The 15,195-nt window shown below is 44.3% G+C and overlaps 1 protein-coding gene across 1 annotated transcript in view; it reads left to right on the top strand.

Moving 5' to 3' along the window:
• The first annotated feature begins 229 nt into the window (after positions 1–229).
• The window catches only part of FAM179A (family with sequence similarity 179 member A), a 40,053-nt gene continuing 25,087 nt past the window's right edge, over positions 230–15,195 (top strand). The window contains 10 exon segments of the mRNA XM_019549591.1: positions 230–298; positions 300–372; positions 1,736–1,870; positions 2,528–2,719; positions 3,799–4,030; positions 5,850–6,041; positions 7,217–7,263; positions 9,155–9,345; positions 11,133–11,298; positions 14,293–14,466. Of these exon segments, the coding sequence (XP_019405136.1) occupies positions 230–298; positions 300–372; positions 1,736–1,870; positions 2,528–2,719; positions 3,799–4,030; positions 5,850–6,041; positions 7,217–7,263; positions 9,155–9,345; positions 11,133–11,298; positions 14,293–14,466 (1,471 nt within the window).

Raw genomic sequence — 15,195 nt, 5'->3', positions numbered from 1 at the left:
GACCTGCTGACAACAGTTTCTTCAGAAGTACTCAAACTGCTTGCAAAAGGGTTTGCCAACAGGTGGTGAATGTGCAGTTCAAATATGGCTTTGAGCCATTGGGCTTGTGGTTTTTACCTTCTTCTTTGATTTTGCCAGCTTTCTAACATGTGCCAAGCAAGAATATTATTAGGCCACTCTCAAGGGAATGAAGTTTGGCACCTGTGTTAGTGGCGGTGGTGTTTTTTCCATGCAGGCCTCTGGATGTTACAGGAAGCCAGTATCACGGCCACTGTTACCAGCCGGTTGAGTGCGGAGCACTACAGCAAACAGCCTCTCAGCTGAAGAGAGGTTTTCCTACACTCATGGCAGCCTATGGGGATTTCACAGCAGGTAAAAGACTGGACTTGACCATGGCAGGCAAGGTTCTTTGAGTAGATGTGATATCTTTTATCGGACCAACTGAGTAGTTGGAAAAAAGTTCTCAGCAAGCTTTCAGGCAGTTGCCCTTCATCAGGCATAGGGCGTCTCTGCTGTTCTGAGACTCCAAGGAATGAGAGAGGCTACAAGTGTGGCAGGATGTCAGTGAGAATGTAAATAGGTAGAAATTAGGAGAACAAAAGGTAAAGCAGGAAAGGCGGGTTGAGGGGAGGAGGTAGGGGGAAGCAGGGGGGAAAAAAGCCAAAGGTGAGTAAGAGAGGCTCTACAGAGGTGGTATTTCAAGGTAGTAAAGTTTTGCAGAGAAAACATCTCCACTATGGGGCTTCCTGCTATTCAACTTGCTCAGCGTTTGCCCAGAGGAAATTAACTCCCAAAGGCTTGCGTCCTGCCTCACAAACACCAATGCCTGTGGTACATGTACAAACTCTATATGGCAAGATAGGCAGTAGGGCTTCTGGCTATACTGGGTACGTCTGGCAGCCTTTTTGTACTCTCAAAAGGCTGTCAATGCCTGTCAATGTCAGGGTATTTAGGCCTGACCTGGGATGTGGGAAGGATGGGAAATGGTGGTCAAGATGAACAATGGGGAAGCATCTTTCCAGACTTTGTACCTTCCATGGTATCATGGATTTGGAAAGCTTAATTCGAACTTTACTTGGGTGTATGTTGTCTTGTGGAATCTTTGAGATGAAAAGTGGAAAAGATAGTAGAGAGCATTTTTCTGGAACTAGAAGGGATGGAAATGGAGAAGTAAGGGACAGGGGTGAACAGTTGAATGAATAATTTGTATTATGGAAAGAAGTTTGTCACATACAACTTCCACTTCTAACTGAGCACAGATCCTTTTCCCAGCTAGAAACATATGAGTTATTAACTGTGTCTTTTTTATTTTAATAGGATCTCTCTTGGGGAGAGGGGAACATCTGAGGTTTAAATCATGGAGACACAAAGAATTTTGGAACTTGTTTTGTGAACTCCCTCCAAACTGAATTTTGTAAAAGTCTCACATTTTGAAGGTTCAGCTACCCCTTCACCAGGAGAGGAGAGAAAGCCTAGGTCTTTGGGCAGACCATTAACAAGGATTTATGTAATTTTACAAGGCAGTCAGGTACCACAGCAATTAGCTTGATATAAATGCCAAGCTAGATAAGATGGACTGAATCCAAAGGGAATTTTGCATGAGCCAGGTCCCTAGATTTAGCTTGGTGTATCTGACTATAATGCATGAAAAGGAACAGTCTTTTTTTTTTTTTTTTTCCTCCTCTTTTTTTGAATGCTACATGCTTGTGTAATTTTTCCTGTTGTTGTTTTATAGCTAAATTCCAGGCCCCTGTTGCGGTGTACTGTGGGAGTGTCCCCAAAGTCAAACCCAGATGCAGGTCATTGCGAGGGGGAAGTGTTGATTCAAATTTGCAATTATGTGGAAGCAGATGGACAGCAGCAGAAGAAGGTAAGGACCCATGGTCCAGGCCAAATGGAAACCCAACCCTCCAAACCTGACTGCAGGGGATGAGGGATGCTCTAACAGCTTTGCTGTCCAAATCAATCTTTCTAGTCTTCATTTGCCACGACAAGTCTATATGTTCATTTCAGACGCAGGGGCTTGCTGAGCACAGGTGTAATCACCCCTCCTTCTTCTTGAAGCCCAGCCAGAAAATAGTAAGAAGCTCAATGATTAGGGGAGTCAGTCCTAATTCTCAGACCATGTGTCTGGATTCCTATGAACAAAAACCAGCACCACTGCTGGAATCCCAATTCTCAGTCTCAGTAGCCAAGGACCTTAAGATGGTATTCCCCACTCATAGTTAGAGCTGGTGCCTTTATTCTCTCCTTCCAGGCCAGACAATCCAGGTACTAGATTCACATTATTTTTTTTTTTTATCTGAACCCAACCTAAAAATCAATTACCTTATGAAACTAGAATAAAACAGCTGCCCAGAATAGACTGACTGATTTAAGAGTGAGGTTGACTTGCTCAACCCTTCTCTTCCATTTGGTTTTTCAGTCTCTCTTCAGTCTGTATTAAATGCTCAGATGAAGAAGCAATCTTGTATATGGGGTGGAGATGGGAATCCACCTTATTTCAGGGCCATTTCCCCTCTGGTAGGTTGGGACAGCCAGAGCAGTCTTCAGCATCTGGACACTGCAGCCCCAGGTGATGCATCTCAGATTCCCTGTCCAGCCTTGAAACATGATCCCAGAGAACTGGAGGTGAGTAGTGCAGCCATGGAGACTTCCCAAATCAAGGATAAGCTCAAGAAGAGGAGGATGTCTGAAGGCCTGTTGGCACCACCTAAAGGTAAAACTGCATTTGTCTGCTGTCCCTGATGATATGAAACCTTTCCATGCCACTGATAAGTGCTGAACTCAAGTTCTAGCAATGTCCTGGGTGTACATGGCTTGGCTAAACAGATCCTGTTTGAGAAGGCAAATGCAATATTTTGGAGGGACACAAATGAGAAGGATCTGGTTTCTGGAAAGAAAAAAAGACAAGTGCTCATCCCTGAACATATTACTGCTTGACGTAATGAAGCTTTACAACTCTGGAGCCAGTGCTTTGGTTGGATTGTCCTTTCACCTTGTACCTGGCATCCTAATCCTCCTCCCTTGCTCTGTTTCATTCACCTGTTTTAGCTTTTCTGTTGCTCCACAGGAGGCAAAATTTTGGTGTATGACGTGTCTTAATCCATGTGGTTCCAGATCTTTCACCTTTCAAACAGGAGAGGGGATCCTAGAGAACCTTTGTGTTCCTTTGGGTATCTCATTGGGAATGCCAGGGTCTGACTGTCCTCAGCTGCAGATGGCTGTGGGCTTTCCACCAGAATGTGTTCAAAGAAGCACAATTCTTACCCTTTGGTTGGGTACAAGTTTCTGAGAAAACTACCTCATTGGGAGTTCAAAATCAGTTACTTTTGTTCTAAAGTGCTGCCCTCCTCTGAAAAAGAGAAGCTACTTGGAAGGTTAGGGGCCTGCAGGTAAGGCCCTATGGGGAGAGATTGAGGGGCCTGGCTCTCTTCAGCCTCCCCAAGAGAAGGCTGAGAGGTGATCTTGTGGCCATCCACAAATTCATTACAGGGGGCAGCAAAGAATTAGGAGATTGTCTATTTACCAGGGCGCCCTTGGGGGTGACTAGAAACGGCCACAAACTGACGGACCAGATTTAGATTGGACATCAGAAAGAACTTCACAGTAAGGGTTGCCAGAATCTGGAATGGGCTTCCAAGGGAGGTGGTGCTCTCCCCTACCCTGGAGGACTTTAAGAAGAGACTGGACAAGCACCTGCGCTCTTTCCTGCCCAGGGCAGGGAGTTGGATTCAATGATCTTACTGAGGTCCCTTCTGACCCTAAAAATCTGTGAAATATATGTTTGCTTTGCAGGTTTGTCTGACTCCAGTGACCCTAAGGGGGCTACCCTGAAGCCAGCTGTTTCCAGATCTGCTTCCCAACGGTTGCTGATAACTTCCAAGCCCATGCCTCCCATTCAGAGTATCCCAACCTCCCCAGAGGCCAATAGACCAAATGAAAAGGAGCAAAAAAACTTGGAGAATAGCACAGACAGCTGGAGCAGTAGCAACAGTTGCGCTGAGCTGCTGCCAGCTTCCCAGGAGGTAAATATGCAGAAGAAAACTAAAACATACCTGACTGGATTTCTTTTGTGCTTTATTACATACCAGGCAAGAGATCTAAAATATTCATATAATTTGTTAAAAGTTCAGGATCATGGTAGAAGTCCAAGAATGGCATAGTTTAGTTACTAAAATCTTAGCCTCTGTATTGCATTTGCAAAGGTTAATGTACCTTTAACTAATGTGTGAACTCACTAGTGGTCCTCAGGGTATTTGCTGAGGAGCAACAAATTAGATGGTCAGTACAGCTCTTTGCATATGCCTACCCTGTTCATAAATGTGTGCCACGTGGGTCCTCCTTGTTTTAAAAGTGCAAAAGATCCAGCAGAGATGGACTGCAAACCAAATGACTTTTATTTCACAGTGATTCAATTTAGATGCAAGAAGGTATTTGCTGTGGGGACTGTCCCTGCAGGCTCAACTTGGAATCTACATGTTCAGATGAGTTATTTCTGTCATGAGCATCATCACCTATGATAAAGTGCCTAGAGTTCAAATTAGGTTCTCTGTGGCCTTAGTATAGCTATGTTCCCTTCAGTGGGCTGCCACCAGGGCAACTGACTAGAACCAAGTGGATGGCTCCATCTGTAACATCTCTCAAATGTGGTCCTGCAGGGCTGACAGCAGTTGCAGAAATTTCGGTTCTGCCTTGTGAGATGAGGGAAGAAGGGTGATTAGGAAATATTTTGGCAAATGACAGAAATCTATCGAAGGCTAGCAGATGGGATCGCAGGTATCTAGGTATAGGGACGAAGCCATCCCTGGAGTACCCTGATTGGGTTTTCTGGAGTGCCATTAACCATGAAGCGACTGATGGGAAAACCACAGCATGTATATCTCCCTCTCCATCCCTTCCCTCCTATCAGTCTTTGCCAAGATACAGATGATCCAAAAGGGGGTCCAGCCCAAATAAAATAGTTCTGTTAGGTCGACAGATAGGCCAGGAGGGTCTGCTTACATAGAACGTTGTACCAACAGCAAAGCAAGAGGCTGCTTTGGAGTTAATAACTGACAATGAGCCAGATATGATAAATTAGCTGGGAGGTGGAGAGCAACTAGAGACCCAAGATCCCATTATTATCTGGGCTGAACGCTGACGAGGGTCTGCGGAAAGGGCAGTAATAGAAAAATTATGGACTTTAGAGCAGCAGGCTTTGACAGAATGTGAAATGAGTTGTAGAAAATTGGATGGAAGACAGCGATGTTTGAGAGGTGTTCAAGATACAGCCAGGGGACTGCAAGCCAAATTCATTTCACTGCTGTCAGAAAGGCTAAAAGAGCAAGAACACCCCAGAAACTCTGCCGACTAAGCAGGGAGATGGCAGGCATGTGCTAAGGCAGGCAGAGGGTGCTCTGAGACTGCTGCAGGCATGTGCAACGTGAAGATGCATAGACAGATGGGAAGCAGAGTGGAACAATGGTATTTCTGCTGCTTTCCCTTTGCTTCCCCTGTCCCAGATGCTGGGCAGAGGGATGCTATCAGTTCTTGGTGGAAAGTAAGGGCTCTCTCCCCCCCACTCTCTGCTGTGAAAGAAAAGGTGCACTTTCTGTTGCAGTGAGTTACATTCTGGCCTGCTCATGCCTTAGCCACTCTGCCTCCAATACATTGCTGTAAGGATATCTTCTCAATAGCCCAACAGAATGAATTCCTGTCAGTGCTCACGTTATCTCAGCAGCCTTTGCCCCTAAACCTTACTTGCCTCTGCACGCTGACAAAGTAGGATTCAGTTACTGGTAAGATCATGGATAAGGGTACTGGTTTAATCTGAACTTTAATTTCTTGGGCCCTGGACTCTTCCATTGCCGTGCTTCCCTCCAGTACTTGCAGTGCAATGATGAGAAGATGAAGAAGTCTTTAGGAGCTGCTCTGATCCCCCCTATCCCTAAATCAGCAAGACCAGCCAATGGAGACCTTGGCACTACTCCAATGCCTCTTCCAGGTGCTCAGCAACTAGATCCAGTGAGTCTGTCTGCAGAAGACTCTCCTGAGATAAGGTAAAACTCTGCCTAGGATCTTCTTCCTGTTCATTATAACTTCTTTCATGTAGATCTTATTTAAAGAGATTTTTATTTTCACAGCTAGCTTCCCAAAATATACATGCTGTGCACCGTACATCTATCATGAAAAAGTTATGCCATATATACAGAAGCATGGTATGGTGGTTGGACATTAGGAGTAGGAGCCAGGACTTCTGGGTTCTACTTCTGCGTTTGCCAGTAATTCACTTTGTAATCTTGGGCCAGACATTTGTGAACCAAGCTTCAGGTGGGCCTGAGTCTGTTTTCCAACTCTGAGGCACTTTTTGGTTTGCAGACATCTGTACCTACAATAATTTGCAGGGCATATATCAGCAGTTGGATATTTAACTGTGAAAGGCAGAAGCCTCTCCTGTAGAGGTAGGCTTTGATACTTCTGGGCCTTTGTCTCCCCATCGTAAAATGAGAGCTCCAATACTTGCCTACATCTCACTGCACAGTTAATCAGTGAAGTTGGGAGGCTCTGTTTGTTAATATTTTTACTATGCTCTGAGATCTCAGGTGCAGCGGGGTAGGCAATAATTTAAAACATTAATATGCACAATAGATAGGATGATATCCATTTATACGTCTGGCTTCTGTACTTAGGGAAATCTAGTTGTCAGTTGTATTCTTGATGTAACAATAAATAAAAAGTGGTTGGAGCTGCAATGCATATACTTCATTACAATACTCACCTGACTATCCTTGCTAGGTTCATATCCACAAATCAATGTGGAGAATAATTTTATTTTGAGAAGAATATAATCTGATTTCATTCCTGAACAGATGAAGCTTGATTCTCCTCTGTCACACCAGTTTAAATGTAGCTTCACTTATTTGAGCCTTTGGACCTGCCTAATGGCTGGTGACCTGCTTTGATGCCTCTCCTTCCTGAACTAAACTGGGTACAGAAAGCCTGAAGCTAAGGATCTGATCCAGTGGTTTCAGTCAAAACAGGTTTGCCTCTAATGTAAATTTACCAATGGAGGGAAGTAATGGTTGTTATAAAGCGGTTGCCAACAGAATGTGAGGTCTATGAGTTAAACTTCCTGCTAGGTCATGGTGGCTCAGGTAAGAAAACCCACTTTCATTCAGCTGGTCTGTATTCCTCTATTTACTCGTGTCTTTTTTTTCTACTTGCTTGTTTAAAGGTCCAGTCCAGACAGCAGCACTGAGGAAAAGACTCTTAAATCTCTGGGTATGTAAAAAACCCCGAACAAATGTGCGGTTATTTTATCTCGGAACAAACATCAGGATCCCAGTTCATGTGGGACAGGCAAAGGCCTGATTTGGGGGGGGGGAGGGGGGAACCAAAAAAATTCTGTAATTCTTTATTAGTAGAGGGGAGGAACTTTAGAAAATTTGCCCAGCTGCTCTGGAGGCAGTGATGTGGCTTTGCCCACTGTGAATGAGGCTTAACTTCCTCGGTTCATTGGCAGAGCTTGAGTCATTCACCCCCCCAAAGCTCATAAGCAAAGTCAAAATCATCCCATCGACTCTCATCTCAACTACACCATCCAATGTGTATCTCTTCATATGGCTTCTAGCACCATGGAAGGCTAGAGAAAGAGAGAAACTGTGTCAGACCAGAAGAAATGCCCCTGCTTGCCCTTTCTACCTCCCCAGAATCCTTGCTTAGAATTGGGATGAACCCCAAATGGAGCCTTTTGTCAAGCTGTAAAACAGCCAGATGAGCTTTGCTTGTTTGTGCACTGATGAAGCAGAAACCCCATGAGACAGGTTCTCCTTGCGATTTTTCCAGCTCAGCTTTATGGCCCCAGGGGACATGGAGAAAGATCCAGATTATGCACTACTTATCTGACCTGAATATGTCAACCTTCTGACATGAGGTCTTACTCTAAATATTGAATATGGAAAACTAACACTGAGTGGGTTTCATGTCTGCCTTGCTGATCACAGGTGCTTAAATTGCTATTAAAAATCTGTTTCCCCCTTAATGGCCAGACCTTTAAACTCAACCTGGGGTCTGAAAGGCAGACTGCATTATTCTTCTCTCATGCATCTTCATTAGAACGAACAGCTCTGTAAGTTTAATGAGCGTGTCAGATACCCCTGTGCAAGCCTCGTTAGATTGCTTTCCATGCGTTTAGAACACTTGTGTTGGTGTGCCATAAGGACTAGAATCCAGCTTATTCTTCCAGAGCTGTATGAGCTCTGCAAGGGTAGTAAATGGTAGTGACCACTCTTTTTGATGGCAATATGGAAATATGACTTTAAATAAAACAAGGGACCTATTTGCTGAGTAAGAAGCTGACATTTTTTGCATAGGTATACTTTTCAGGGTAGCAATGAACTGCAAGGTCAACCAATCTTTGTTTTTGTTGTTGACTGGATCATTTAATGAAACCAATTCCTGATTCCTTTTTTTGTTGTTGATTTATCCCATGATGTTAACTATCATCTGTGAAGTAGTGTATGGAATGATTGAGTCTCTGAACTCAGCAGCTAAGATGGAGAGTAAATGAGAATAAGAATGCCTTGTGCTATAGCACATTAACAGGAAACTTTCTCACTCATCCCTCAGGGCAGCTGGTTGAGAGAGGTGCTAATTTCAGGGGCAGAACTGCTAATTTTGATAATGAATTCACTACGGGGAAGTTGATTGTGGCTTTCTGGACACTGCTCTTTATATGTTTATATTTCAGCAGCCCAAAACTTTTCTGTTAAAAAGCCTTTTCATTTTCCTATAAAGAGGAGGGAACCTCGATTTTTTTTTGCATCTGTACCTAAAGTTATGGTTGTCAGAAGGTAAGAGGGTCAGATGAACACAGATCATTATCAACTGAGAAAAGAAAGATGCCTTGCTAAGGTCTGAAGAGATGGGAGGATAGAGGAAAATGTTTGCTCTTTCGGAGTGAAAATTTTCCTTGGCACCCTTTTATAGCAAATAGCTGTTTGCTAGGCGCTGAGGACTGGGCCCTGTACTTTGTTTGCTAGATTTGTATTTCAAGGACTTGAAAAGACATTCCACTTTTAAAGGAGAAGAACTAAACCACTATCTGAGCAGCCTGGGGATGCTAGTGTATAAATCTCCCCATTGAGATCTGTATATGTTCTTGATTCCTCAGGATTCAGAACTTCGGCACCCATTTTAGCTGCTCCCAAGAATGGCTTGATTGTGGGCATGAAGCCTACTGGGTATGCACCAGAACCTTTGCTGCCTTTGACAACACTCTCCCTCAGCCAGGGCAAGGAGACAGGTCACCTGCTGGGTCCCAAGCTTTTGAAGGACCATGACTGGAAGGACAGTAATGGAAGGGTATGTGTTCATTTCTATGATATGGGAATGGCCTTTTGGTTCTTTGATTATACACACCTAGCATATTAGGGATCACAGGCACTAGATAAATATAAATGATAAATAGCTGTGAAAATGCTAAACCTCCTCTGCAGAGATTCCAGCCCCAAAGGAACTCTGTTGAGGAGTCATACATTGCCTGTGTGCTCTTACTGAAAAAGGAGATGCAGAGATCATTGTTTGGCTAATGGCAATTAGTTTATACTGAAAGAGTCCTTTCTCACACCTAACATTGCACAAAGCATGCGTGTTCAGGGCAATCCAAAGCGCACTTGCATTTAGAAGAAAATATTCATGTGTGGTCAGTTTTCTGCCTTCAGAAGGCCTTAAATTGCCTTTGCATTTTGTTCCATGTGTACGGTCTTTCATGTACATGGAGAGCTTGTGCCTGAGCTCTTAAAGCCGGGTGCACAGCAGCACAGGGGAGCAAACATGACAGAATCCAACTGAGATACTAAAATTCTAAGGGGTGGCAGCGAGTGAAAGGATCAAAATATTTGCTATTATTTATAGATCACATATTAGGGGTGAAAAAAGCACTTACATCTGCATCTTCTTTCATTTTGGCAACATCTGATAATGTTTCATTAAGTACAATCATGTTAAGTTTCCAGCATGATATTTCCATTTTTCAAATCTGGCAACACTGAGGGGAACTAATTAAAAGGGTTAAAAATAAATAAGGGAGCTTGCTTTTTCATGCACCTTTTTGCTGGCTGCATTTCTTGTTTCAAGGTATAATCCATCTATTCACTTTCCAGCCACTTAGACCTCCAGAGGTGTAAATGAATACCTCTAAATTTGACCAGACCTCTTTTTTTAGTTTAATTGTATGTGGGAGAAGTTGGGTGCAGATGGAAATGACATTTGTCATGCAAACAGCCCCTTGAAAGTGCTCTAATGCTGTGCCAAAGCAGAAGAGCATGACTGCAGAGCACCCTGATCACTTGACAAATTAGTGCTTATTGTATGAGGGTTCAAATGAAGATGCTCCAAAGCAGAGCAACTTCATTAATTTGTCTGTTCCAGTTGCAACAGCAGCCTGGCCTGAGCTGCTGTCTCTGGATGGGAGGAGGAAAAGGCAGGGGAGGAAGGTCCCTTCTGGGATTTTTTTTCAGCCCTTCTGGAGTGGGGAGGTGGGTGACTTGGAGCCCCTCACCTTGGGTGGGCTCCAGTCTACCCATCTCCTCCCCCACCCCCCCCATACACTCCAGTGGGGCTGAGAACCCCAAAACAACCACTGGTCCCTGCCTTTCCCCGCTCTCCTTCAGAGACGGCCGCAAAGCTGCAAGAGTGGAGCCAGAACCGAGGAAAGAGCCAAGAGAAGACATAGCCTCTCTCCCTGGGTCCACTCCAAATTGGAGCCAATCCTCCACCCTTCTGATCCAATAGCTAATGTCTGTTGGGTCAGAAGGATCAGTCTAACTCATGGCAATTTCTATGAATCGCCACGAGTTAGACCTGGAAGCTGCACATCTGTATGCACCCATTATGCCTAAACGTACTCGGATGTAGGCTGAACCATAAGTAATTTTGTGGTATTGCACCACAGCATTCCTGCTGCTGGGACAGTGTGAAGTGCTGAGTGTTTATGTCCCTCTGCATCTTGACGCCCATCTTGCTGGAGTCATCTGACCGCAGCAGTCTTTCCTGCTGAAGTGCAGGGGGGCTGGACCCAATGATCTGTAAGGTCCCTTCCAGCCCCTAACATCTATGAAACGATAATGATATATTCCCACTGTGTCCAGATCCATGTCACCATCTCCAAGTCGGCTCAGGAGAAATTGCGTCAGAAGCAAATGAAAGAGATGGAGCTTTTGCGTCGAGAGAGGGAGAAAGACAAGGAAAAGGAAAGGTCCCTGCAGCTCCGGGAACAACTTCAGAGTGTGGACCCTGGGGGTATTGCTCAGGAAGGTAAGTGGCTGCTACATGCCTCTGGCCTGTACCATATGTAGTCATCGGCACCTGTGTAGAGTGCAAAATTCTGTCACAAAAGTTGGGAGCATGTTGTACCTCAAATACACTGTGTGAGTAAATACAGAGAGTGTGAGTGCCTATGGTTTAGGGTCACTATATTCCATTCTTATAATCAGAGTTGTAGGTCAGGAAGATCTCTTTGGAGAAGCAATCATCATTGCCACAGGCATTGTCCATAGATTATCTAACCCCAGTTCAAATCTCCTGATAGGGACCACTACATTTCTCTACTTCTGGTGTGCTTGGAAGGAGCTCCTTTCAGTATGCAGTCAGTCTGAGAAACCCATAGAAAGAGACTTTCACCCAAGGGTGGCTGATCATGGGTCCCAGCTATCCCAGATAGCATAGTTTAAGGTGCTCATAAAGATCCCTATTACTGTAGTTCTTGAGTGCAGCATGCTCCATAATGGATTTTTCCTCTCAAAACCCCAGTAGGATAGAGCAAGTCTATTTTCCCTATCTAACAAATGGGGAATGGGAAGAAAAGGGTAAAGGCAAAATCTAAAAAAGCACATAGGCATCTGAAATGTGATAAGCAAAAACCCAGGCTAACTACAGACACAATACTTTGTCATGAAATCTTACTTTGAATCACAGAATCATAGAAAATGAGGGTTGGAAGGGACCTCAGGAGGTCATCTAGTCCAACCCCCTGCTCAAAGCAGAACCAACCCAAACTAGATCATCCCAGCCAGGGCTTTGTCAAATTGGGCCATAAAAACCTCCAAGGATGGAGATTCCACCACCTCTCTAGGTAATCCATTCCAGTGCTTCACCACCCTGTTAGTGAGATTTTTTCCTAATATCCAACCTAAAACTCCATTGCTGCAACTTGAGACTATTGCTCTCTGTTCTGTCATCTGTCAGCACTGAAAACAGTCAAGCTCCATCCTCTTTGGAACCACCTTTCAAGGGGTTGAAGGCTGCCAGCAAATTCCCCCTCAGCCTTCTCTTCTGCAGACTAAATAACCCCAGGTCCTGCAGCCTCTCCTCAGAAGTCATGTGCTGCAGGCCCCGAAATACTTAAGTACTTTAGATTCTGATATTGGAATTGGCCATAACTGTTGCCCTAATGTATGATTTGAATGGTCGGTACACCTTCTACTTAGTGCCACCTGGGATAGGTAAACTATGCACTTCTTGGGCTGAAGTCCCTTAAGGATGCCACTCCAATAGGTGCCCTCTGACCATGCTGACACTCCTCAAAAGTACTGTATTCAACATAAGGCACAGCCACTTTCATGAGAAACATGCAGGAAGAGGAGGTTCTATTAATGTAATAGCCCAGTGCTTAGAGTGCTTGCCCAGAAAGTGGGAGACCTGGGTTACAAGCTTTCTTTAGCCTGCTGGATTGTATGTGGGATTGTACGAGCTTGAATCACAACTGCCTGCCACAGCCCAGGAGAATTCCCAAAAAACAGGCAATGGGCAAGGCTGGAATAGGCCCACACAACACCTGTCAGTTTCCACCCCAAGTTGCAGATAGGCCAGTGTGCAAAAAGAAATGCGAGAGTCCTTTCCTGCACAGTGAGAGAGCAAGTGACAGAGCAAGAAACTAATGTCAGGCCTAGGACACTTGGATCTGACTCCAAGTGACTTGCTCACAGTTAGACAGGAAGTCTGTGGCAGTGCAGGATATTCTACAAGGTCACCTCTGCTTTTTACTGCTCTGAGTTGGAGTGAATTTAGTGCTGGATTAACAGCTCTGGAGGCTGGTCAGTACCTAACCATGTGAGTAGCCTTCCTCTTTAATAATATGGCTGCTGATGATAATAAGATTTAACAGTTCTATAGTGCTTTTCATGCAAGATCTCAAACCAGTTCACAAACAAATCTGGAAAGTAATTATTCCCACTTTGCAGATGGTGAAACTCAGTCATAGAGTGGCTCACCCAAAGCCACCCAGGGAGTCACTGGCTGAGCCAGAACCAGAGCTCACACCTCATATTCCCCAGCACAGGCTTTATCCAGTGATTCATTTTGCCATGCAGATCAGACTTGGGCTTTTGCAGCATGTCTTTCATGTTGCAGCAGAGCCTGCTGTGACAAAGAAAAACCAATGAGTCCAAAAGAAAGTTTATAACTAAGTTATAACCTGGATGAATTTAAATAAAAATGTTTCTAATTAAAATATGAAGATCTTGCTCACACAGGAAGACAAATCACCCTGCCTTCAGAAACACCCTCAAGAAGCATATGTTTTTGGAAAGTCTGAATAGTTCACATGTTGCATATACATATATGGGAGAGTAAAGTGTGTGTGTGGATAAAATATATATCTAAAATATATTTTTGATATTATATATAAATAAAATATGCACTAGAGCACAACTTACAGGCTCTGACTTAATTGCAACTGACGAGCGTTGATTGTACTGCGGCACAAACTCCAAGGAGTGCGGCAGCAGGGAAAGCTGCAAGTCAGCACTCAGCCCAAGGGTATTCTACAAGGTTACCTCTACTTTTTATTGCTGTGAGTTGGTGAAGTGAATTTAGTGCTGGATTGACAGCCCCTGGAGGCATAAATCCTCCGCTCATCTCAGCAGTGGCTAGAACAGAGGAAGTGGGATGCTAAGTTTCCTTTATAGAAAGTACTGCTATGTTACGATGCCTGGAGCTACAGCTTATGATAGTGTTGCCTCTATGTCTGGATTCTTATGGACAGTACTGTGGTACTTTTCTGTAAAGAACAACCCCCACCCCCCGCCTTTGCCCAGTATCAACCCCTTAGCCACAGGCACCAACTCTTATTTTTGCTGGGAGTGGGGAGGGCGCTAAGATGACAGACATGGAAATTTTTACGCATTTCAGGTGACGGCCCTCTTCTCGAGGGGGACCAAGGACTTCAGGCCCCTGCATTCTCAGTGACTATGCTTTGAGCTATCCAGTCCATCACTGGAAAAAATGACTACTTGCCTTTGGCTCTTTCAGATTCCACAGGCTTTGGCCCACTTAATACCAATGGGCTCATCTCCATTTCACCCAGCATGAGCAACCCATGTAGAGCCAGCTTTGGTGCTGCCTTAAAGAAAAGAGTCAACAGGCCATCTTTGCCAAGCATCCCCATCATCAATCATGAGAGCAGCTTCCTGCGCCACTCTTCAGGTGAGATTTGCTTGGTCTGTGGGGAACAGGGCATAGACAAGATGCAGGTCTGAGCACAAGTCCAGGGTGCTTTGGTCCATGGATGCCAGTGATCCCTGGTTCAAATTCTGCTCTTATTTGCACTAGTATAAATTCATAGTAAGCATAGAGGAGTTGTTCCAGGCTGAGTGACACTGAAATGAGCCTTCATATAGCCCAGGGAAAGTCTGCCTGAATAAGGAGTTAGTGGAACTCCAGGTTTGGGTGCTTCATTCATTTTGAATGTCTAATTGTTTTTTGCTGCTGCTGTTGCAGCTTCATCTCCCTTTTAGGATGTTATTTGCATGTTCAGAAAAGCTTTTGTGTGTGCATATCCTGCAAACTTGCATGAGCTCCGATGCAGCCAATCTGGATTCCCTTATTTACATAAGTGATCTAAGTTACCTCCTCCTCTCCCCAGAAGGTTCCGGTGTCATTACATGACTTTTCAGTGATTATCCTTATTGTCTTTCTGTATAGAACAGCAGAAATAAGTTGTTTGCAGGTATGGCATTATACAATAATGTTATCACAGCTAGAGGTGGTTATAGACATCCAGCCTTTGGGGTTAGATCTGGGACACATGAAGTGGACACAGGCTATGCTCACAGCCTATAGCCTAATACAATGACAGATGTGGAAAGCTTCATGGGGATATTCAAACTGTTTGTCCTCTGCAGTAAATTAACAAAGGACAAAGGGAAATTTCTA

Source organism: Crocodylus porosus, unplaced genomic scaffold (genome assembly GCF_001723895.1).
Source record: "Crocodylus porosus isolate Cpor-Errol unplaced genomic scaffold, CroPor_comp1, whole genome shotgun sequence".
Taxonomy (NCBI): domain Eukaryota; kingdom Metazoa; phylum Chordata; order Crocodylia; family Crocodylidae; genus Crocodylus; species Crocodylus porosus.
The sequence above is the reverse complement of the archived record's forward strand: the minus strand, read 5'-3'. Positions and strand labels throughout refer to the sequence as shown.